Source organism: Falco cherrug, chromosome 17, assembly GCF_023634085.1.
Source record: "Falco cherrug isolate bFalChe1 chromosome 17, bFalChe1.pri, whole genome shotgun sequence".
NCBI classification, from domain to species: Eukaryota; Metazoa; Chordata; class Aves; order Falconiformes; family Falconidae; genus Falco; species Falco cherrug.
In genome coordinates, this window is record NC_073713.1 from 4180214 (window position 1) to 4205183 (window position 24970).

General features: G+C 43.1%; 1 protein-coding gene across 11 annotated transcripts in view; it reads right to left on the minus strand.

Annotated features, from left to right (window-relative positions):
• Positions 1–32: 32 nt before the first annotated feature.
• Positions 33–24970, minus strand: part of PRDM10 (PR/SET domain 10) — a 47330-nt gene continuing 22392 nt past the window's right edge. For all 11 annotated transcript variants that reach the window (XM_055728459.1, XM_055728453.1, XM_055728462.1 and 8 more), the window contains 15 exons: positions 24742–24814; positions 23972–24089; positions 22886–23015; positions 20537–20764; positions 14921–15268; positions 12976–13131; positions 11751–11930; positions 10822–10932; positions 9544–9744; positions 8814–8957; positions 7523–7693; positions 6101–6241; positions 5267–5435; positions 4543–4655; positions 33–3472 (listed from right to left, as the gene is read on the minus strand). In XM_055728459.1, the coding sequence (XP_055584434.1) occupies positions 3236–3472; positions 4543–4655; positions 5267–5435; positions 6101–6241; positions 7523–7693; positions 8814–8957; positions 9544–9744; positions 10822–10932; positions 11751–11930; positions 12976–13131; positions 14921–15268; positions 20537–20764; positions 22886–23015; positions 23972–24089; positions 24742–24814 (2520 nt within the window). In that variant the 3' untranslated portion in view covers positions 33–3235. The remainder of the gene's footprint in view (positions 3473–4542; positions 4656–5266; positions 5436–6100; positions 6242–7522; positions 7694–8813; positions 8958–9543; positions 9745–10821; positions 10933–11750; positions 11931–12975; positions 13132–14920; positions 15269–20536; positions 20765–22885; positions 23016–23971; positions 24090–24741; positions 24815–24970) is intronic.

The following is a 24970-nucleotide window of genomic DNA, read 5'->3' on the forward strand; positions in this document are numbered from 1 at the left end:
AGACGGGTCAGCGTTTGTTTTGTTTTTGTTGGTTTGTTTTTTTTTTTTAAAAAAAGATTTATTAATTTCGGAGTGGTTCGGGGTTTTTTGTGGCCTTTTTTTTTTTTTTTTTTTTTAAACACCTGCCAGGCTGCACGAGACTATGGACACGATAACAGTCACCAAATGTACAATAAACATACACAGTTAAATAAGAGAAGGGGCAGAGCAAAACAGCCCAAGCAGTCAGAGGTGCAAATTCCAAGTGTAGCTGATAGTTGTTTTGTTTTGATTTCCCCCCGCCTTTTTTTTGTCTAGGAAAACAGAGAATCTGATCCAAAACACTGCCAAGGAACAGCATTAGGCTGCCAAGGAGCCTGTAGCGGTGCCAGTCTTCCAGCACAATCCAGCCCTTGCAGGTGGCAACTCCAGAGTTAAGCTCCTGTGGGACGTCACTCGAGATAGATCTTTGCTTTGCTCCAGTTTAAAAAAAAAAAAATAAATCCTATACCTCCTGCACTGCAGAAACTGGAAGAAAAATTCATGCAAACTGTTGTCCGTTTTCTTTTTTGTCACCTTGCTAAAACCAGGCCCCTGCCATCCGTGCAATCACCGTCGCTCCTTTGGAAGGAAAAGTCAAGCTACTTCCATTTCCAGGGATGATGCTTTCCCAGCCGTCAAACCCTTAACGCAGGTGCCAGGCCGATGGCCCGAGCATACTGCTGTTGCTGTGGAACAGAGTAGAAACGTTGATAAAAAAAGATTTGAATGCAAAGGGGCTGTTTTAAAATTTTCTGGAACACCTTGTAGTTTTCAGGTTTAAATAACTGGCATGGTTACCCTCATTCTATGATCCTTTCCAAAGGTGAACGGAGCAAAATTTTTTTTTAAACCCCACATCTGCAATATTGTTAAGGGGAACAAGCGTTACGTTCATCTGTGAGGATTATAGACCTTTTAAGACTTTAAAATTGCTCCTGCAGGGCAGCATCTGCCTGGATTACCTCATTTCCAGGTCTATTTTCCTACTACTACTACCATTTTCGACTCATCAATAAATCATTTAGCAGCCTGAAGCCAGCCAAAACAAAAATCTCCCTTCTCCCACACCAACAAGATTGCGACGTCCAACATCCTAATTCAAAACTCCTCAGCAACACTACTTCCAATGGATGAGTGGGAACTGCAGTCGCTCACCCCTGCCGCTGAAGCCAACAGGCTCCCAAATCCACTGAATTTAAAGACACTCATCACTGCACTTGGCTAAATGGGAGTTCTGGTCCTCATTAACTTCACCAACCTCATTAATGCCCCACACACAGTGGTACAGCCAGAGAAGCAAAATCCCAGGAACAAATGAACCCATATTTTGGCAAGTCACTTCAAAGCTACCTCAAAACAGTTCTGAGCTGGCCAGTATTTTCCATCTGATTTATCTCATCATGCACAGGCACTACTTCCACACCGTATTAGCAGATATGTTAATTACCCAAGCAGTACCAGCTACAAGGCTTTGCCTGCAAGGAACCAGACCTCATCTTGTCCCATCTGAGTGTGAAGTTCCCTCATGACTAAGAGGTTTAACTCCGTAAGGCCTGATACCACAACCTCTAAACACCTGTAGTGCTTACTCACAGGGGTAATCTGCTCCTAAATCTGCGGGAGTACTTGTGCCGGAGTCCCGCGTTCACACTCTGTGCAGCACAAGAGAAAAAGAATAAAGAAAACACCCCAAACCTCTCTCTGTCTCAAGGGTCATTAAGAGAAAACATCCTTCTTTGCCTTTGTTTTATAAATAAACGTGTTCTATTACGCACAGACATTCTGGGGTGACTTCTCCGGCAGCAAGTGGGGGTTTAGATGTACACAGGATATCCCAGCAGGAGTCAGTAGAGTTGTGGTCATATTCTTGCAGATACCAAAACATGTTAAATAACCAACCAACCAGACCTGTTAAGGAGGATTATGTAAGAAAAACCCAAATTACACTGCCTTAAAAGATAAAACCCCCTCTTTCCCTTTCTCCTGGTCCCTAAACCTAACGTGAATTCTGTACACAGACCAGGTCTACCAAAGCAGGCAGCCCTCACAGATGGCTGTGTCCCATGAACAGTGGTCCACTAGCATGTTTCTTGTATGTTTCCTGAATCCAGGGCTGGTCACTTTACGGAACTGTCCGAGGGAGTTACAATGCATTGTTAACAAGGTTATTTGGAAAAAATCAAAAGTAATCAACTCTCCATCATCCAGTCTTTGAGGGGAAAAATACATCCACTATGAGGTGGCAATGGAGATAACTACCCTGCCTCTTCAGAGGTGTGCTCCTGTGCCTTCATTTTCTCCCAGCACAACTACCTCTAGGTCACAGCAGAATCTGCGATGCAGGCTAAGCCGAGCCTTTTCCATCTACAGGCAAAAAGGCAATTTTCCCTGCAAATACTGGAGGAGAAAAAGAGATAATAGTGGCTCCATACTACCCTTATGTGCTGCTATGATTTCAATCTGTTTGTTCCAAACAACACGTGTTTAAGACTGCACTTTTTCTTTTTCTTTCTGGAATTGCTTGCTAAAGTAGGGCAGGGCAGACAGCATGTAAACAGTTCTCGAGGGCTGGAAAAATAATAATTTAATGGACTGCTTCGGCACATCTTCACAGCTTCATCGTTATATCCATCCTCACACATGTACGCAAGGAGCCACCGCTTTGCTGCTGCTGCTCTTGTTCTCCAGGCAGTCTGCTCGCACTGAGCTGGTATATTCCCTTTCACCTTGGCTGCTGAAACAAAGACACAGGAAGCAGTTCTGCCGTATTCCGGCAATTTACATGATTTCCTCCTGTTTAACGGCTCCTATTAAAAATATACATACACCATAACCTGCCAGTTAGCCTTCAGTTAGGCAAGCTTTTTCCCATAAAATTGAAATAAGTAGTTGTTTACTGGAGACACTTCCAAAAAGGAAAAATAAGGGTCAGCAGACATGCCAAAAATAAAGTCCAGAGCAAGCAGAGGTTTCACTTCTCCTCTTGTCTTTTTTGTTACAAGCTGCAAAAAATAGCATCCCAGAAGGATTCTGAGGGTACTCCTTCACGGTCGCTGGGGACTTAAACCCTCTTTAAAGCATTAACAAGAGCTCCAAGATTTTAGTTGAAGTTAAGTGAGCGTATACTTCAAAACATATTGAGCCCCAGGACACCCATATATCTGGGCTTTCAGGGGAGGTGACAAGTACAAGCAAGTGACACCGCAAGGCTTCTTCATTCATGTTCTGCGGAGAAAGTTCTTGGTTTAGTGATGTGCACTTCGCTGCTGCCGTTCCCGTTGGTGGTTGTAGTGATGATGTACTGGGTGGTTTGCTGCTGACCGCTTGTTTGCGGCTCCAGGCTATCCGTGTGGGCCGGTGGCTGGGAAACACCGACCTGTACCTCGCTGGAGAGCGAAGAGTTCTGTTTGACATCCAGATCAGGCTGACCTTCAGATATCACATAGTGAGTCTGCGCAGGGAATATAAAAAAAAAGGTAATAATAGTTGCATCTTCTGTAACTTTTCTGCTCTAATATTCTGTTGCTGTGCTGGAAGACATTCTGGTAGGAACAAGGAACTTTGAAATCAAGTTGTATTTCACTTAAATGTATTTGAGAGCAACATGACCCTTGTCCTTTGTTTCCAAGTATGCTGGACTACTTTGCATTTGGTTAATTTATGAATGGTTAGAAATAGTTACATAAGTAAGCCATCACTACAAATTAAAATAGCAATTTTTAATACAACTATTCGCAAAGTTTTTTCTATTTTCCATGTGTTCTAGCAGAAGCTGCGTTTCCAGTGTCCAATACCAACACAGTACAGTGGCCTGCCTTCTCGTGCCAGCTTGCTTACAAAGTCAAATAGCAGTAACTCTTCCTATTTAGTAATCCTACAGATAAAAGCAAGCTATCAAAATGTTTCCAGAAGCTGTTCTGAAATTTGGTGTAATGGGCACAGCTTAGTCATAAGTATTTTTGAGACTAATCGGTACCACTACATCATACTTTGTCCTACAAATGTGATTAAGCAAACGCTTTTAAACTTCAAGGATTCATACATACGAGGGCCAGACAGCGTGGGCCTTGTAAATAGCTAGATGCAGAAAACTATTTACTGTCACCACCTAACAGAATATCATGCTCTTTCAGAAAAAATACTAAACAAAACCATCTTTTCCTTGAAGCTCTAGAGATTATTTCTTGCCTTTTGTAACCTGAAGTTTACGACATGACTAGGTTTGACTAGTAGCACTTTTCTCCTTAGCTTATGACTCAACACATCATGTAATTTCTTCGCTGTTCTGCCTACAGATTCTGCCCAGCACGGGACTCACTACCACTGTTACGGAAAGCCAGTGCCCTTTCGGACTATACAGTCTGGAGCTCTTTAGGTACACTGTTATTCTTTAACTCTGTGCCCCAGCCATTATTTCGGCATTCCTTTAACCTCCAAACTGAAAACTTTAAACCCAATACATTATTCTGGATGAAAAAAAACCCCCAAACAAACCCTAAAGGCAATGATTGTTTTCCTTACCTGAGTAACTGCTTTCACTTGTCCTGTGTTGACAGTGGTGACTGGTGTACCTACAGCGGTCTCTGTGATCACGTACTGGCCTTGGGGAATGGTCATCATCTGAATCTCAGATGCTAAAAAAAAAAAGAAAATTGCATAATCAAGGTCTTCAGTCAATCTCAAAGGCCACCTTGAAAGACAGTCTTCTATCAGTATTTCAAGCCTGAAACTGTGGCTGTTGAATAGGAATTCCGGTATTGTAAAGCCTCCTAAAATTCAGGCCTCAACAGAGTTATGCCAGCTAACATCAGATGCATATGTGGCAATTCATGCCTAGACAACATATCCTGTTCTCACCCAAGAAATCACAGAACTATCATCCAGAGCCACACAGACATGAGAAGTCATTTCACGTCACCCTCATCTGTACACTTCTTTCAAGCATCCACCCAAATTTGAACAAGCTGCATCAAACACATGGATTCTTGCTGAATGCAAGTTCCTTGGAATAAAGGAGCCCAGTCTACCTGCCCAAACCACGTATCAGATCATTATGGCCCTACAGCAGAAAACCTAGTGCAACTATTTTCTTTGTCTGAAACTATATTCTTAGATCTCTATGGATGTTAATCACAAAGTTTAATGAGCTCTGACAACACTACCCCATTCGGTAGCTGGAGAAACGGAGCACATACTAGTCCCACACACCAGTCAGACTACTAGTGAGAGCTCCAGTGACACTTACAGTAGCTCCGAAATGAGTTCCATGTGCTGGGAAGATAAGTGTGCTGGACCGAAGATCCTTGCTGCTGCTGGAGGGCTTGGTTTGGTGTCGATGTGGTTGTCTGTATCTGTGAGGGGCTGAGTTCCTGCTGAGATTGTTGTGAGGAGGGACTCAAAGGCTGACCCCCAACCTAGGCAAAAAAAAAAAAAAAAAAAAAAAAAAAAAAAGAAGAAGAAGAGAAAGGTATAACCATTCTCAGCGTACTAAGCATGTCTGTACTGCTACAGACATATACTTCTTATTATGGGAAAACACAAGGGTGGGTTCTACAGCATATCTAGCACAAGAACTGCAAAGCTCTCCTCCTTTTTCCCCAATTGGCTTCAGAGCAGAAATCAGGAAACTGAAATAGAGACATCGCTTGCCAAAGGTTACATAGCGAGTCTGTGGCAGAGAGCTGAGATGAGAGGCTAAATGCTCACAACAGCATGAAGAGCTGAACTCAAATATTGAAAGATATAAATGGAAGCTGGCATTCCTTAAACTGGCTAATTTTATTTAAGCTGCAGATTTTTCTGTTCCCAGCCATTTACCTTGTATACGCTGTTAGGAAAAAACAAAACAAAAAAACCACACAAAAAACCCAGACAAAAACACAGCAAAAGACTCCTAAACATCCTAGGAACCTCTAGGACCTACACAATGATCTCAGATATGTTCATGTGAGAGTCATTTCATGTATGGTCCTTTAAATGACATAGACTATTGCACCACTACATTTGCACCAGCAAATGTAATAGGCAAGCTGAGCAGCCTGGTAGGGAAAACGTTTCCTGTGAGAGGAGAGTGAAATACCTGCGTTGATGACTGAGCCGCTGGCGATTGCTCTGTGACCTGGATGTGCTGCACCTGGATAGCATGTTGGGTGTATGTCTGGGGGTCATGAAGCTGCCCAACATCCACTGTGGAGTGCTGGGACTGGTGAGGTGAGGTAGCCTGGAAAAGTCAAGAAAAATTAAAATAAATCAAAGCAGAGATTTATACTTCAAATTCTTTGCAGAAGCAGTCACGTAAACCTTTTCTGCAATGCAAGGTCTGGAACAGTGAGGTATCAGCCTAAGTGAGACCATGGAACACTCCTGTTCAAGCCTGCATTTAACTTCTGCGCTCCTCGAAGACAAAGAAGTACACTTAATAAACGTAACGGCCCCAAGATGGTTACATCTCAGTGATACCAAGTGGAAAGGACTTGCTGAAGGTCATACAAGGTGTCTGTGGCAGCAGCTGGACTCAAATCAAAGGGTCTGAAAACCAGGAGTAGCGTCAGCCACTGGACTATCCTTGTTTGTAAGTATCTTTCTATAAAATGTATACATACTTGAGAGCTGCCTATCCAGTCCTGTAGTATGGCATTGCTCAAAAAAGCCTTTAATCTGTAAAACTGAGCACTTGATCTGACGCAGAGCTTTTTGAGCCACCTGCTAATGGTTCCAATTGGAGTAATCTAATTGCAAGTCTCAGATCTTGATAAAATTCGTTTTAGCTGCAGGAACTGGTACTCATGCTCTTGTATCACTAGAACAGCCACATTTGATATTAACTGGGGCCGCTGTTCAGCCCTTTATTAGCCACGTTCATAACCTGATTTGTAATGACGGGCCAAAGAGAACACGGAATTTCTGATTCAAATACAGACACATGGTAGTTTCAGTCTCACCCAGTGGATAATAGATTTGAAGGCTATGGCAGTTTCTTACAGCTGCCTGAGTTATTTTCCTCAGCTCAGTTACTCTAGTTACACTCTATTTTTAGGAGGCTGTTGAGCATCATAGAGAATGACTATTCTAATAGATGATATGAAAGGAAAAAGCAAGTGTTTACATACTTCCAAATTTTGGCTCTGGCTCACTGAGAACAAGGAAGTACAAATTAGTCTTCCATTGCAAAAGCAGATCACCCACTGACCCACTTTTTCAGTTGCTGGAAAACCTTCCTAGAGCAGACTCGGGCAAGGGTGCCTAGATGGGTAGAACTAAGTTAAGACTGCATCAGTATGTCTCCAGCAAGCTGACCAAGACTGGCAGGACTATTTAGGCCCAGTACACAATGCTTACAATGGTAACCTTTTGCATTATCAATCAGTTTATCTGCAAAAAGTCTGCACCGCTTCTTATAACTGCTCCTTAAGAAACTTCCGTGCGCTACTGCCCCAGGGAAGCAGAGGCTTGATATGGAGGTGGTCAAAAGCACATCCCATCCCCCCAGCAGGCTACTCACCTGGGCCACTTGAACAACCTGCAGCTGTATGTGCTGAGGCTGCTGCAAGCCTGTGGCGGACTGAGACACAGGGATGTACTGGATTCGCTGGTAGTCTCCCTGGGGAGTTCGATAGTCTGTTGTGAGGGTCTGGGATATCTCTGTCATTGCCTGTGTCAGTAAATCTGTTGTCTGAGCAGGTAGAGAGAGAGAGATACAGAACCATCATCACATATTGTCTACTGGATTGAATACTTTTGCAGGGCTGTCGTTCTTTCATCACACTGAATCTACGCTTACACCATTGGGCCTAGTCATTATTTACAAGAGCTTAATGTGTACAGAAAATGGGGACATAAGCAATCACCCAGGATCATCCACTAGAATCGCTCTCTTCGGTCTAAACGCTAATCAGAACCATTAAGGGCTAACTTAACATACCATAATAAAAAAAATTATTTTAGTCTTCTGACCTAACAGTATTCTGTTAGGGAGCAAAGATCCTGCATTTGTAGAGCTGACTTTGTTTCCAAGTCAGCAGGTGCTTCTCTGACGTATTCTGCCTTTCCTCCTCACCTGCCAGGATGATACTTTTTTGACAACTGTATTTCTAAAGTCTGTGAAGACATTTAGCACCTAACTAATAAGGTTTATGAAGCCAACAGCATCCTGGTTGAACCTGCCCATTTTCGAGCAAAACAGTCTTTTACCCAGTTACAGTCTTGAAATAGGAAGGTTTAAACTGTGGTCAACAGGATTTTTAAAACTGTGCAGCATTCATTCCAGCACTGCTAAAGGACACAAAACTGATTTTCTTGTCTCAGCTTTTGCTTCTGTAGCGGCTGATGTACTAACAGTGGAGAGATCATCCACTGGAGGTTCATATCACTTGCTACTGAACTGTCCGAAGGTTAGTTTGACCCAGTCCCCAGCCACTGTTAAAACACGTCCTTCTTGATCCCAAGAACTGCAAGGCACCTCAGAACACTCCCAAAAATCCAGGAGATGTTTATTCCTGAGATAATTAGGCACGTGTGAAAGGCACATGTGGAGTCAGTAGCATACGGGTCTGAATGAAGGGAATGGAGTACAGAAAAAGAGACTTATCCTTAGAGCTCCAGAAATAAATACATAATTCCTGGCAGAGCAAAACTAATACACAGACTCAATAATGGAAGTGATCTCAAATAATGTTCTAACACACGCTTTAAAACTACATCTGCCAAATAAACACTAAGGCTACTATACCAAAGGGCTTCTGTTCTGTTTGGTTCCCTCAGGTGGCCTGACCTACCGTGTCCCCAGTCCTTACCACAACAGTCTCTCCGGTAGTGCTGTCGGTGGTGAGAACGGCAGGAGTGGAACTGATGACAGCTGTTGCCAGCGGAGCGTGTATTGTGTTAGGGAGCTGAGCAAACTCCGGGTGCTTCTTGCGAATGTGTTGTACCATCTTCGTCTACAGAGAGATGCAGAAAGGCGTTAGATGGTCAGTAACTCCGCTCTGGGCCAACTGAAATCAAACAGCCCTGGGGACTGCAGCTTTTCGGTTTCCCTCAGTAAGGCAGCATTAAGATTCACACTATGGGATGCTCTGTCAACAAGAGGAAAACAAGAATCATGAAGTTGCTGCTGACTAGAGCTCTCCAACACCAAAATGTTGCCCCGAACAGCACAGCCCATAAGCTTTTCTTCCCAGCACAACCAAATATTTTGGGGACCTTTTCCAGAGATCACCTTTTCTGCATTTTGTTTCCCTACTCCTCTCCCTCACAACTGTTAATGAGCAGTTCCCAAGCCTTTCTGTTTGTGACTGCACTCTGATAATGTTTTAATTTCTTCTTTCAAACTCATGCTCTCTATCTGGGGAATCTTTTTGCCATAAAAAAAGCAGGCTGCACCTCTATTGTCAGCATGCAGCAAGAAACCAGCACTCTGACTCAGAATAAAAGAGCTCTGCTTGCAGACCAACAGATGACAGACCGCAGTGGAAGAGCATCACCAGGGAGAGGCTGCCTTTTGCGGTTATGAAACAAGCCCTGTACCTTACTGCTGTACTGCTTGGAACAGTGAGGACAGCAGACCGGAGGGGTGGCTATGGTGCCTGTCAGCTGGGTGTGGGTGCTCAGCATGGGATCTGGCTCTCCCGGGCCTGCAGGGCGCAGCTTCCGGATACTTGGAGGTAGCTCAGCACCAGGATGGTTCTTCAGGATGTGTGCTTTGCGTTTACTGGCACTCTTGTACACCTGCAGGGTAAAGACTTTCAATGAAAACTGTGTAATCCTGATGTCTGCACAGAAAACAGCTACCAGTTATCTTTACCTGGAAGGTCTGCACTTTGCTTTAGACAATACACTTAGTTAAATCCCCACACAATTACAGTGTAACGCATGAATATACATACAGCTTCCAGTGTTTAATCAGCCTGTAAAAGCAACTCCTCGTGTAGCATACAGAAGCCATTTGAGAACATGTTGTATGCCACAACAAAATATCAAAGCAGGATAGGAAGGTAAGAGGAAAAGCCTTTTTGCCTGATACTTGAAGGTCAAATGTCAGAGAAGCCACTGATCATCATGTCATAAGGGTTGGTGCCTCCACTCTCACACAAAGCAAACCATTTTAACAGCCTTCAGTGGTCAACATATTTTAAAATTCTTTTTAGGCACATTAAAAAATTAATATTCTGTAACACAAATTAAAACCACCGATTTTTTTTCCCCTTTAAACAAAAGGAAGGGGGCATCATAGAGGGATGTACTGAGGATAAGGACAGTCAAAATACACTCCCTGGTAAATAAAGGCCCACATGCATAAACAGCAAAGGCCAGGGAATAAGAACAGGAACCCAGAAGCAATGCAGAGGAAGCTTCAGGCTCCACTGAACACTGGGAATTACTGGCATGCGACTAAGTAAGCAGCTTAAAATAAAAGGGGATAGAGACTCTAACTTTTAGACGTGACACAAACCAGAAGAAATTAGTGTTGAGGAATTACAGGCAGCTAGGATACTGAGGCCTGGGTTGCAAAAAGCAATACAGGACTAAGGGTGAGTGACTGCTTGCTGGACCACAGTGTTTAAGTTTTCCAACTCCAATGACAGCAGAAAAGGAGAACCGCAGTTTTCAATTAGTGTTCAGCTGCCTTATGTGCATTTCATCTTCGATTTTTTTGGACAGTATTGCAGGAACATTGCTGGCAAGCACCTCAAAAAAAAAAAAAAAAGAGCTACAAACCCTGCCAGATGTTTCTATGCAGAGACAAATTAGCTGCACACAGGTCTAGGACTGAGCTACCCTCCAAGCGGTGACTTTCTTCCATACCTTATCACAGTACTGACAGAAGTAATCTCTGTTGGGTTTGATGATGGGCAATGTGAGCTCTGGCACCTCTTCTATTTTCATGTCTGGATGTCTCTTTGATAAATGATTCACCTTAGGAGAAAAAAAAAAAAAAACACCAAAGAACAAGACAGCATATTATAGCTGGAAGCCAAAGCAATTGCTGCTTCTCCTAGTCATGGATAACAGCCAAACCAAAACTGTAATGATGCTAGCCAGCAGCACCGGAAGCATTTGCTGCTGCAAGGGTTATTGTGCATTCGCAGCCTGCTGCTGAAGGTAAACACGATCTTGTTATATCTCATTTACAGTTTCTCTAATCCAAACAAGGTGGGAAAGGGTAAAATAGCTTTCCAGAATTCTCTTACAGCTGAGAGCAAGGTAACATAAAGGGCTTCTGCTTGGGGAGGCCTTTGTGAGCTGAGATCACAACCTTCACAAATTATTTGCAAATAAGATCTCTTGCCGCCCAACACCCTTTTATACAGCAGCACTTACAGGACATGGCCAGGAGAGGCCCCTCAAGAAGGGGAAGAAACAAATTAGGAAAATCGGGAACACTGAGGCTGTAAGGCTGAACCAGGCAATACATTAATCTCATGTTCTGTTAAATGCATTACACATCAATCAGCATTACTTAATGTTGAAATATGGTAGGGACAACCAGACATACAGAGGCGATTAAACATGCCAAGGTGCATGTTTGCTGAAGAGGTAAGACACCCAGTTTGTTTTTTTTTTTTTAAAAAAAAAAAGAAAAGAAAAAAATGTACCATCTCAACTCAGCTATAAACCCACTCAGTTCCACAGCATCCTTGTGTTCTGACCATTGGAATTCCATCTTCACTCCTTAACTATTTACCAAAATTGAGTACAGAAGTTGTAAGAGAAGCTGGAGCACAGACACTCACCAACATCCCCCTGCGGCGGAAACCCATCATACAGAGTCGGCACTTGAACATGAAGCTTTCATAGTCAGTGGAAGCTATCCGAGGCTTGAACGTTTTTGAGCGGCTGATTCTATCAGCTTTCTTGGCCTCCCTCTCTGGATTGTGCATCCTCTGCATGTGCTCTCGCAGTTTGTCTTTCCTCTAGGGAAGGAGCAATCGGGGAGAAAAATATCAGCACCACTTAACTGCCATACTACCTGTTACAAGGGAGAGCCACAGCGCAAGTTGTTCAGATCTCTCGACAGCTTTTCCTCTCCAGTGCTGCCGTGAGATACAGTTGCATGCTCAGGGTTAGATGGTTCAGCAGGAACCCTTCAGGCTTAGGTCTATCCTTCAAACCAAGCTGAGGTTGCTCAGCCACAAAAGCAGGAGCCAGACTAATGCTAATTCAGCAGCATCCGTAAGAACAAACCCCTCTGCTCTGGCTTTTCTTTGATTTTATCTAAAATATTAGTGCTCAGCTCTGTATGGCTGGAAACTTGCATCAAATCACACTCTTGACCAAGGACCACTTCATGTCCTACAACAGTACAGAACCTACTGCCCGCATGCAATCCAGCCTCTCTGGACACACGCTGTCTTTGAATGTGCTTCTTCACCCAAAAGTACCCAGTCCCTCAGTATCCGTGACAAGGAGCAGCCTGCTGCCACCATGGTTTACCTGGCTCACAATCTGCTCCATCTGTTCTGGTGGGATCTGGAAAGGCATCTGGATGTCATGTGCTGACAAGATGGATGCCATGGACACAGTGGCATTAATCAGTATTAATCAGTGGATTAATAATATTCACCCAGGAATATTATTAATCCACTGATACCAACAGGAAGTTTTCTTAACTAAACTGATAGAGGCAATGCAACCCAAGCACCTGGCAACTGAGCCGTATAACGACCCAGTTCTAATGAGCAGACAGAAACTCTCTTTGCTATTAAATTATTAGAAGTAAGATCTGACAGATGAGACACCCTGTTACAACAGAGCATGCTGGAGTGGATCTCGCCCCCTGTTCACCAGAAATGAATGTTGTTACACACAACACAGCACACGTACACATGCTAGACTTGCCTGCAAAGCTGCGCATTAGTTTCTTCCACCGTTGAGAACTTGAGCCTATCTACTTGAAGGAGGGTAAAGAATGGTGTTCTCCACCTGTATCAGGAACAATCTGGCCAAGAGTCTTCTTACCTTGAACTGCTTGCCACACGTGGAGCACAGGAAGTCTTTGCGGTCCGAGTGTCGCAACATATGGAGTCGTAGCTTGTCAGGACGACAGAAAGCCTTGTCACATTCTGTACACTGGTAAATCTTCTCTGAATGGAAACTGCGTACGTGTTTCTTGACCTAGAATTGCAGATCATAGAAAAATGGAATTTATTCAAAAGAGGAGTGTGTGGCAGAACACTCTAGGAAACTCTTAGCAAAAAGGAAAGAGAAAGAATGGAAAAAGGTTCTAGGAGTTCTTTAATCTGCTTTGGTTTACAAAGTATTTTACCAGAACAGTTGATATCTTGGCAATAGTTTCTGTACAACTATAACATCTTTATTATGCATCTGGATGGACGATTTCATTTCCTCAGGACTGACTCTTGAAGGCGTCAGCTATTGCACAGTTGGGCACTTAACGGGCAGCAAAAGTCCACGATGTACCAGTTTTACTGAATCATCCTTGAGTTCACACGTTCATCAGAGGTTCATTATCTTTAAATCGTTTGTAAGAAATCTAAAATGCATGGACTAATTCTTTTCAATCAGAAAGAATGAGCTTGCAATTACAATTGGCAGGAAAAAAAAAAGTCTAAGACAGAAAAGCATTTGCATGCCATTACTGCATGGCAATTACTTTTGCATACTTTGGGACTATCCTTGACCTCTGCAAAGTTCTAGTGAGGGTTCCGCTCCCCCCATCCCCCCCACCCCCCCACCAATAAAATAACTAATGAGGTTTGACAGTTGAAATCTAAGCACTACTGAAGAAATGGATCTCTAATTAAATCTTTACCTTTATCTTCTAGTACTGATCATACACAGAAGAACGTGCTACCTTAATCTGTTCCACATAAAAGTATTTAAACAGGCAGCAATCTATGGTGACTAGACTTAATTATTCACATAGCACCAAATGAAAAAAGTCATCTTTGAATTACAAAATAGAGCTGAATAGCTGGAAAAAAGCCATGGGATCATCTTCTGACTTTATCAGTTTCACAGGAAATTTCTGAATCCTCAACATTCTTCCTTGTTCAACACTTACAGAAGATAAAGGTTTGTTGCCAGGATTTATATTAGTAAATCACTTTTCCCCATCCTTTCCTCTTTAGCCTATTGGATAGTCTATCAGTTCCTATTACTTGACTTTTCAATTTAGGTCAGGCAGCTCAGCAAGATGTATCAACCTCTTTGGCCCTATGAAGGACACAGAATTTCTGCACGGTATGTCTCAGGTTTTTCTTACTGAACATCAAAATACAATGCTTAAGTTCTATTAATCTTCTCCAACGGCTCTGCATGCTGCACAAAGTAGTTACATTACTCTCTACTCTGGTGCAACCTCTCCTTAGCAATGTGCAGGGAGAAGGAGAATGAAGTACCCAGCTGAAGCCCAGGGGGAAAGTCAAGCAACAGAGCATCCTGATCTGTTCTGGCATTTCTACAAGGTGTTCAAATGAATTATCCTGACAAAAACAGTCAAGGGACTAAAGATGTAAACCCAATTTTTTTTCTTATTCAGAGTTTTAGTGACAAAGGACAAGGTGTATTCAAGTACAAATTGCACACAGCAAAAGACAATTCCTTTTTGTGCCATGGATCTGTACCAACCCAAAGCAGTTGGAATCTCTGTTTTAGGCATTTTTGGGGGAGTGAGGGACCACCCTCCCACAGTACAGTACTTAAGGCCAGACTGAAGTAACACATCTGATGATTTAAGTGGAAAGAGCACTTCAGTGGCATAAGACAACATCTAGCAGTGCTTGGTCACTCTTCCTTTTTAATTTGACTGACATTGGACCCCTTTATCTTGTGAGAATGAACTGACATGCAGCATTACACAAGGGCAGTACTGAAAAATTTGTAAACAGAGTGCTTGCGAGAGACCCAAAAGGCAGTGCTTCAAATCAGTACAGCATCTCACCTGGATAAAATCTGGAAAGCGTTTTTTGCAGGTAGGGCAGGTGAAATAGCCATCACTGACATGGATGGCCACATGGTCTTTAAGCAGATCCAAGCGGTCAAAAGACTCGGGACAGAAAATGCAGGAGTAAGTTTTCTGGTCCATGTGGAACTTCATGTGGGTCTCAAGGGCGCTGCTGTTGATGAAGCCCTTGTTGCAGATGTCACAAGTCAAAGGGCAGTTCCCTTCCCGTCCATGAAACCGCAAGTGCTGATCCAGTTTGTCCTTTTCACGGAAGGCCTTCCCACACTGGAGGCATTTGAATGGACGAAAGGATTTCCTTATGAACAGGTGCTGAAGAGCTGCATTCTGAAAAAGAATTGAAAAAAACATTAGCTTATATTATTAAGTACAGACTGCACACCCAAATATTTTCAAGATTAAATATACCAGATGATTGGTGAACTTAAACTTCAAAAAATGCTCGTGCATTATAGATGCTGCCTCCATATTACAGAAGGGGAGGCAGAAGTTAAGGGACGTACCTGCAGTTACAGACTGAGTTAGGAGAACGCAGTAGAGGAGTTTCCTCTCCAGTCCCTGCTTTCTGCCAATTTAGCTAACTTTTGTCTTTGGTATGGCATTTTTCTGTAAAATAAAACTAAGTCCTCTCTGAAGTACAGCCCTGGGCCTGAGAAAAGCTGCAATTCCAGCTGATTGTTGGGGATCAGGTCACAAGTTCAGCCACCTTACAAAGGAATGGCGAGCTAGCACCCTGTCTTTCACTCAGGAGCAGGGCTTTATGAAATTCCACAGCCCTTTACAAAATCAGCCTCTGCACCAAAAATCACCACAGAGATGTGCAGCAGTGGTTTAGCATTTTGCCTGCAAACTTCTGGTAGAACATACATTCAAGAGATGCTGGCTTAAGCCTTTTCGTTATTATCAAAAAGAAGAATAGTTTCGAAACATTACAGCAGGGGCAGAATGGCAGGTTTAGAAGCAACAGGTAAGAACTTGTGAGCAATTTGCCTCTCTTTGCCATGTAGCATATATCATGTGCAAGAGCCTGAAAATAAAGATGACAGACACACACTGGTGCTAAATCAGGAGGAACTCTGATAGATTCTGTTGTCCACTCAGAGGGCAGTTGATTATACACAGTCAAACTTCCAATTGCTTTTCCTGGTATTGCAAGAAACTTTAAGAATATTGTGAGTTGAGCATAACACATGTTGTGCAAATATTAATTTTAAAATTTAACATACTGGGCTGCTCTTCCCTGTTTTCCTTCGCTCCTACTGCGCACAATTGTGCTCAGCCCCTAGCTCTTGTTACATAAAAGGTAGACTGAGGGGAAAGCACACACCAAAACATTTCACAATTATTGCCTCTTCCCTTTCCCGCCTTCAGATAAACGATGTAGAGCCCTCCGAGTCCTGATACCAGCACTGTCTGCTGGAGGAACAAATGCTGTTGGACACGATGCCTGTAGAAACAGGTAACAAGCCCTGCACCTGCATTTCAATACTGGATGAGAACTTCGATGTAGTATAGCTGCAAAGCTGGAAGTCAGTCATGTCCCTGCATGTGTGAACTCCCACTACACACATCACTCATACTGTACTCAAAGTACACTGCAATATTGCTATTTCTCTGCAAGAAGTCTAAGGAGTGTTTACTCTCCTCCAAAATAAGACCTGTACACTGTCGTTTATTGTGGTCTTCTCTTTTCAGATGTTACAGACAGGATCTACATCATAGTAGTGAGAGAAATAGCACTAGAACACTGCTGGCACCTACGCTTACACACGTTCAATATTACATACTTCTCCACAAGATGCGTTCAAGGCTTCTGAAAACGTATTTCCCTGGTTTCCTCTCTCCTTTTCTTGTGGGAATGTCTGGGCTGACATTTGCTGTGTCCCTTAAGTGTGTGCCAACAGCTGACACTGAGAAAATGAAGTTAAGAGCTCTTCTGCTAGAATGAGGGAACAGCTTGGGAATACTGCAAAATGCTGCACTAGAGATTAAGTTAGCAAACCTGAACGATCTTTTTCACTGTCTGAACTGCAGAGGGAAACCTATACTTTCCTTCCAAGAAAGGGAACGTGAGAGCAACCGTTTTGCTCTTTAAAAAATGCTAACAGTTTAATACAGGAGCCCCAAAGGAGCCCTCCCATGAATTATCATCATCTCCATTCTCCATTTTACAAGCGGAGACAATGGGAAATACACAGATCTGCTGTAAGTCACACCGTGAGCTGGAAAGATAGATGTGTGCTCTGTAAAGATTAATGTGTTTCTTCGAGTCAGAAATACATAATTTTCCCTTTACCTACAGGGATATGCTAATAAACCAAAGAGTTGACGAGATGCACTTCAAGTTCTTAATTCCACTATTCCTGTACTTTGCTATCGGATCACGGGTGCCTTACCAGTGACCTGACTGGTAAGATAGCAGGCCAGACCTCTACACCATGTAAATCAACACAGCTCCATTGCTATCTCAAAGGCTGCAGAAGGGTGAAATGTTTTATGGCTCTTGGGTTAGATATCAACCATAAACACAGAAAAAGAGAACTAAGTGTTGTCTCATTAACTGATAACATTGACACAGTGCAAAGAATTGCGCAAACAAATCCTCCAAAATTTTAAGATGGATATTATAGTATTTAAACTATAGCAGTACAGTTTACTCCTATAATATTCACCTTAAATTTGCAGTCAGTATGAAAAGAACTAGAAGAATGCAAACTGTTATCATATAACACTTAGTTCTGGGCATCGGTCACTTGAAGAAGAACAAATGTGACAAGTTACGATGCAGGCTCAATCAGGAAACACTAAACAGAAGTTGGACAAAACAACATGGAAGGCAATGTCGTACGTACGTACCATTTGATTAGATACAGCAAAAACCCAACGAAACAAAAAAAGCAAACCAAACCTACCTGCAGCTCCAGCTGAGCAGGCAGCATTGAGGGAAAGAAAAATACTTAGGTTATGCAATGGACTTTAAAACAGAAGCCTTGACTTCTGCAATAGTCACGCTTCTGCCGATCACTACGAGGGCCAGCTCTTCCAGCTAAGAGTTTACTCTTTACTTAGGCAAAACTCCTGAGATTTTTGCCTCAGGAAACACTAAGCAGATCTTCAAGGTTTACCCTGTAGTTAATAACTGCCCAAGGGGAGTTAAAGGGCAAAGATAAAAACCACAGATAATGTTGAAGGTGTTTTGTGACCTTTCATGTTTTCTTAGAGTTGATTAATAATGATGTAATGCATACTGCAGAGCCACAGTGAGAACGAAATGCTTTTAGCAGAAGGGAATAATTAGGGCAGGATGACAACAGGGCAAGGATTAGAAGAGTTAAAAAGTTCAGGAGTAGGGATTTTTTTTAACCTCATCTTACTGTTTGTACTCTTTGTTATACAACCAGCTGCATTTCTTTCAGCACGAAGGAAGTGACTGTGCTTTCCAAATCATACTCCTATCCCTGCCAGTTTCTGGGATCAGCGCATCAACACTCTGGACACTGCCCAGAACCGACTTAAAAACAAATATTCATTTTGGCTGTGGACCACAACATTCCTCTAGTTTGTTACACGAGAATCTTGAAGGGTGAGTGTCACTTTTCAACTCTGGGGACATAACTGCCCTATTTAAGGTCTGATCTCCAAAGAAAACCCCACAGGCTCTGAAGCAGAGGCTGAAAAATGAACTGATCCTATCAGGACTTGAACCCTGGGGCACCCGAGATCAGTGCTTCCAGACAGAGTGAAAGCACTCAGAGCATCACTGCTTTAGACCTCAGAAAAGTTGAAGCAATTTGCAAAGAATTGCTGTTGTTGAAAATCAAACCCTATATGAGTAATAAGGAAGAACTAGAGCTACACAGGTCTCCAGATCACAATCAGGAGTCAAGACTTTCTACCTGTTCTTTGGAAGTGAATGATGTACTTATGCATCTTAAAACCAAATGCTTGCCTGCTTACGATATTAAGCGCATGTCATTATAAAAAAGTGTGAATAGTCGAGTTGAATGAGCACTCACAGGGTGCTATAGAGCTTGCCGTGATTTTTCAGTGCTTAAAAAATAATGCCTGCTAGTTTAACTCTTATCTCAAGTTCTCATTGCTCACAGTCTGATGCAATACGGAAAGGTGCTACACAACCATCCATCTGCCATTCTGCCAGTGCTCCATCTGGAAACATCTCCAGGACTCTGCCTGAATGCGAGCTGCCAGATGTATGGGAAGTTAGGGAGACTTGAAGGTACAAACACATCACCAAGGACTAAATCACTACTGCAGTCCTCTTAGTTGTCATCCATTTGTAATGACTTTTCAGGGAACAGAGGCAAAATCACATGACAAAAAGTAACTTCAGAATTTCTGTCCCCTTCTTCCCACATTTACTGTTTAAGATAACCCTGAGTTGGCATCTTGCCTTCAAAAGTTCAGGGAAACAGGCAACATTTTCTCTTCCCGTCGTACCCAGGCCTCAACTTTCCACCAAGGAAGTTGCGGCATACTGTAAGCAGTGAACACCTGTGTTCTCCACTACAAAAACTCAGCATCTGCCTTTGCACTTTCTTACCCATCCTTCAATACATTCAGTAAAAATCCTCCTAGATTTTAACATATGAAAAATCAAATTACTGGTAGAAACTCGTCATTCAGAGGGCACAAGCATTTTATATGGTTAATTCTGCAGCCTTAATGTGCCTGAGCCAAACTCTTCCTTCAAGATATGCCACTGCATTTATGAGGTAACACTGGTCTCGCATATATATTGCTATAAACTGTGAGCAAAATTTGGCTCAACGCCTTCCTATACGGAACAGTTACTCAACTCTTTCCTAATCCTTTCTCATCCCCTATAAATGAAGTCTTACCCCAATTGCAGCTGTTCCTTTCTGTAATCAAAATTTTACACATGGAAGAAAGAGAAAAAGATTTTAAGCTAAACAAACCAATCTCACAGTTACACGGCTTGAAGGATTATTTGCTTGAATCATTTCCCTCCCACACACAGAGAAAAAAACAGCTCACCCAATTGACACAAAGCTCAGGCTCAAAGTGTTTGCTGTTGGTACACAAAGCTCTTAGCACAGGTTTTAATCTCACAAAGGCAGGTTTTTCTACCCCAAGAAAGGACTTTATCACTAAATATCATCATCATCATCATAGTGGATCTAAACAGAGGTCGTGGTTCCTCTTTGGCAACTATTTGCAAGAAAAGAGTTCTGGGAGACACAGATGGTGCTGTGAACAAGTCATTAGTCTGTGCCACAGTACCATGATTCAGCCGGCTGTTTGAAGCACTCCTGCTTGCCAGCTTGGTTGGACTGTGTTTCTATTAAAGAATTACTGTGCTGGAACTGAAACAGCTCCAGTTGGTGACCAGTTCTCACTAGCATCTCATGAGATACTAGTTCTTTACATAAGATTTGTCTTCCTCTCACTGCAAAGAAAATTGCTAGGAATGAGACACTTTACACAGGATTTGGAAATGGATACGACGGCGAGAGAAAGAGACCAGCTGGTCCTGGCAGGCAGGTCCGGCATTCTCTCGATTACAGCAAATGGAGAGGGTGAGAGAAGACATGATCCGCTGTCCTCTTTGCTTACCCTGATACGCTTTGCTCGCCTCATGTCATCTGCTGTCATGGTGCTCTGCGTAGGCACCGTGCTCTCATCGTGCTGCGGCTGGATTTGTAGCGGGTGGTTTTCTGACTGCTGCTCCAGTGCCGACTGCGTCTCTGATGGCACTGGAGTCTGTTCCTGCTGCTCCAACCCATTCAGTGCGGTTTGTCCGGCCTCATCAAACTGCCCCTTGCTGGAAAAATGCAGCAAGTCCTGAAATCGCAAATCATACAACCAGTGATTATTCCCCCCACCCACTGAAAAATGCTTTGATAATACTCAGCAGACAACAAGATTTCTACATTTTTTAATCACAAGCTATATAAACAAGACGTGTCTACACTAACGCTTTCCTACTGCATTCTGTTGATGCTCTAAGCAGATCACCTGCACCTACAGCAACAACATTCAGACTGCCAGGGAGGAAGTGCTGCAGGTAGGGAACTCTCCTGGCCATTATTATTGTCTGATCAGACACAAGACAATCAAAACGACCCTGATGGGAACAGCCAAGCAAGTTCTTCTGCACTCATGACTGTTACTGCTTTAACCAAAGATGATGTAGGCTGACCTGTGAGAAATAGTACAACCAAATAGACTAGCACAGACCAGGGAAAGCAGAGAATTTCTGTCTCATTGAAACTGTTGTCACTTTGAAACATTATCATGTATTGTTATGCAGTGTCTCCCCCTCTCCGACAAACTAGCTGGAGTGCTGAACTGGAGAGTGACAAACGAGATGATTATGCCGTGCACTGTGCATTTTGCTACCCAGCTTCCAAGCTCTGCATACTCTCATCTACCCAGCTGCATACATCACTTATATTTATCACAGAGAGCTGTTTTCCTCCTTTTTTGCATTAGCATAAAAGAAAAAGGGAGGGTGCTGGGAGCAGGAAGCACATGCCAAACATCTACATTCTTTCCATATAAGTTCCAATAACTCCTCTGGGATGGAAACCTCTCTTACTACAAGCAAAAAAACCACAAACCCACAGATCTTTACTTGACATCACTTAATGCAACTCATGAAACTTAAAAGCACAAGCTAGGAAACAGAGCACCAAAAGTATATCAGCTCAAGGCTGGTACTGTCAAAGCACAAAAGCAGGTGTGGGAGAAGAAAACCAGGGAGGTGCCAGAAGGAGCGCAGCTGTTATAAACACTGAATGCTCACCAGAGAGAGACACTTAGTAGAGCAATATACCAGCCAAATGTCCAGTCCCGGCCTAGGTGGCAAGTTTCCATGCTTGCTGACGTTAAACAGTGCTCACAGCATCCCAAGTCTCATGTTCTCAGGCAGATGAACTCATGCCTAGTCATTAGCGAGGCGGGCAGACCTCCAAAGGCTCGGGACAGAACCACAGCCCTGCTCAACTGTATGGATGCACGCGAACCAGCCCTGGGCCTCGGTCCAAGCTGGCAAGATGGGCACCACCTCCAGTCCAGAGGCCATTTAGCCACATTAGCACAGGACTGCGCCCAGTAAGCCCTGTTCCCAAACTCTTAACTCCAGAGAGACAGTGTTATGCTTACTCGTCTAAATGGAGCTGGCTCATATCACATCAGCTTGCAAAGAGGGCGATCTCGCAACTGTCTGCACTTAACGTCACATTTAGGGCAATCCCGCAGGCCCAGAAAACAAGCATTCATAGGCAACATATACATTCCTCCTCTCAGTCTGAACCACGACCCAGTGAGATGCCAGACGAAAATTACCACTCCAGATATCAGCTTTCAGCTAAGCCATAAAATAGAGCCACTGATCCCTTCTGACACCTTTCCTAAAAGGACTTGGTGGTAACCTATGTGTCGTCAGCATCAGAGGGAATTTAGCATTCTACTTAAGCGCATCATAGTAGAATACAAGCAAAACAACATTCTGCAGTAAGTATGCCTACAGGAGGCCCTTTTGTTAATATTAAAATATCATAAAGAATCATAGCGCAAACTGATTTAATTCCACCAGCAACAGTTATAAGAGCAGGCTCTGACCTCACGCTCCAGAAAGGACAAATACGAACCTAAATTCCCATTACAGTTTTACTGTCTAAATTACTTTTGTGATGCTGCTTAACTGCCGCAATAACCTATCTCCCTGCTAAGTGCTTTGGGATGAAAGTTGCTGTAGAAATGCAAGTGATTTTACAGTTTTTATAAAAGGAGAGTACTGTGCTCCCCCGGCCGAGAATTGTCCCCAGTAATTAACCAATAATTACTTGGGTGTAAGTCCAAAGCACACACTTGATCTGCACCAATGCCCCAAATTCTTTTAGTCAAGAGTTTATATCGCACGTGATTTTTTTTTCATCCTCTCCATCTGCAAAAATATACCTGTGTCCCTTCTTCACACTTCTCCCCATTTTCACTGGTTACTTCCATACGCATGAATTTGGGAGGGCGCCCCGGGCGTCTGCCTGGTCCAAACCTTCTCTTTCCTCGCCCACGACCTCGGCCTCTGGCTCTGCAGAATACATATTGCTCCAGGTTAGAGACAAAAAAAAGATGGCTTTGGAATCTCCACTGATGTTACGTGTTCTTTCTTAGCATCACTATTCACCTATTCAACTCAGTAACAATGACCTGCAGTAAATAATAAAACCTGAAGAAATTCTGAGCGCAAAAAAATAGCATACTGGCTGGTATTTATGTTGTGCTCTACCAGAAATCGAAGACCAGAAAACATTAAAATCTAATTCTGTAATTGTGGGACTGAGGACTACTGGCTTCTAGCAAGTCCTCTGCCATGGCAACTCTCCTACTTCCAACACCCCAGTGTACGGTGTGCTGGAAAATGTTTTCAGCTAGATCGAACAACTGCACAAGGGAACCAATTTAAAACCTGAAGCCATAACATCCCTCTCTAAAAACGCACTTAGCCATTGATGCCAGGCAGTAAGCTGGAGGAAAGAATTTCTCGTGTCAAAAAAACCCCAAACCAAAACACAGCCACTTGCTAAGTTAGAGGAGAAAGGTGGCACCAATGTCTTCTGCTCTCTGATGGATGTTTGTAGATTCAGCTTTTAACAGGTCAGGATAAACTATCTTGCCAGCCCAACGAGAAACCAAACCACTAGAACTCTTGTGCTCCAAGCTCTGTATCTGCATACATCTGAGACAAGTCAGTATTTCAAAACTGTGGTACTGAAATATTGCACTTCAAGTCATCGGCAAAAAACTAAAAGCAAGCCAAAGCAACCTCACCAGTTTCAACGGGGTATTTATTTCCCTCAAGCTACTTCTTTCACAAAGTCTCTTACACCTGTCAGCTTCCTCCTGTCATATTCTTACTTCCTAGCGCTGACCCATTCTCTCACAGGTACCCAAAGTGGTCAGTAAGATCTGCAGGGCAAAGACCCTCCTCTCTGCAAGTCTGGGGAAACACCAGTGACACACAGGCAAAGCTAAAGCTTTCGGTACCGGCTGAAGAAGTCCAGCTTCTCATCGTGGGAGTTGAGGTGCTGCTGGAGTTGCTCTGAGCTCATGAAACGACGATTGCACTCGTAACACGGCCAGTTCTTCTCTTGCTCTCTGAGAACTATGTTCGATAGGAAACATCAACGACCACATTTCAGTCATCACCAGCTAAACACCCCTTCCCCACCCCAAGCCTTTCTGTCCTCCACAGACCACATTTCACCCCTGAAGGTTAGACAGACCACAGAATACCCAGCACTGCTTCATTTAGCTTTGCTTTTCATTCCCTCTGCACTGTGGCATGACTACAGCTCATCACAGAAGGACGAAAAGGTCACTGGGGACAAGTCACATGGAATATAAACACTGTTTAAAATTCAGGGAGATCCTGAAATTTACCCTTGTATGGAAGAGCACCTGCAGGATTCTCTCTGGCGTAAGTTAGGGGAAGTCAAGAGAAATTTCTCAGTCTGAAGCAGTAGCTCATTGGTTTATGACACAGACTCGACATTAGACATCAAGTTCAGAAACATACCTCTTTCCAGCAGCAGCCTATTGCTTCCCAGAAACTGAGGCAGAAGCTTAAATTATTGTAATATTAACATGAGAAGAGTTAGTAGAAGTCCCAATAATAAAATCTAGATCTGGTTTAAACATTCCTTAACCTAGCAGAATTTTGGGAGCACTACACAGGCCATATACTTGAAACTAAGTAGTACAACACCCAGCCACCAGCACACCGCAAAAGCAGAGAGCAGAAGAGCCCAAGTTACCCTTCCTTTCCTCCTCAGATATGTCATGGATCTTCTGGTTCACAAACTCTGCATAAGAGGCAGCGTACCACACCTGCAGCAGGAATACAAGACAACAGAACACGTAGATGGAACCAGAACTAAAGGGAAATAATTTGAAAATGGTTTTTATTGCTTGCCTCAACCACTATCTCTTATTATTGAGGGTGAAGGCAGCAATAACACCTGTTGAGATCAATATGCCCCTACT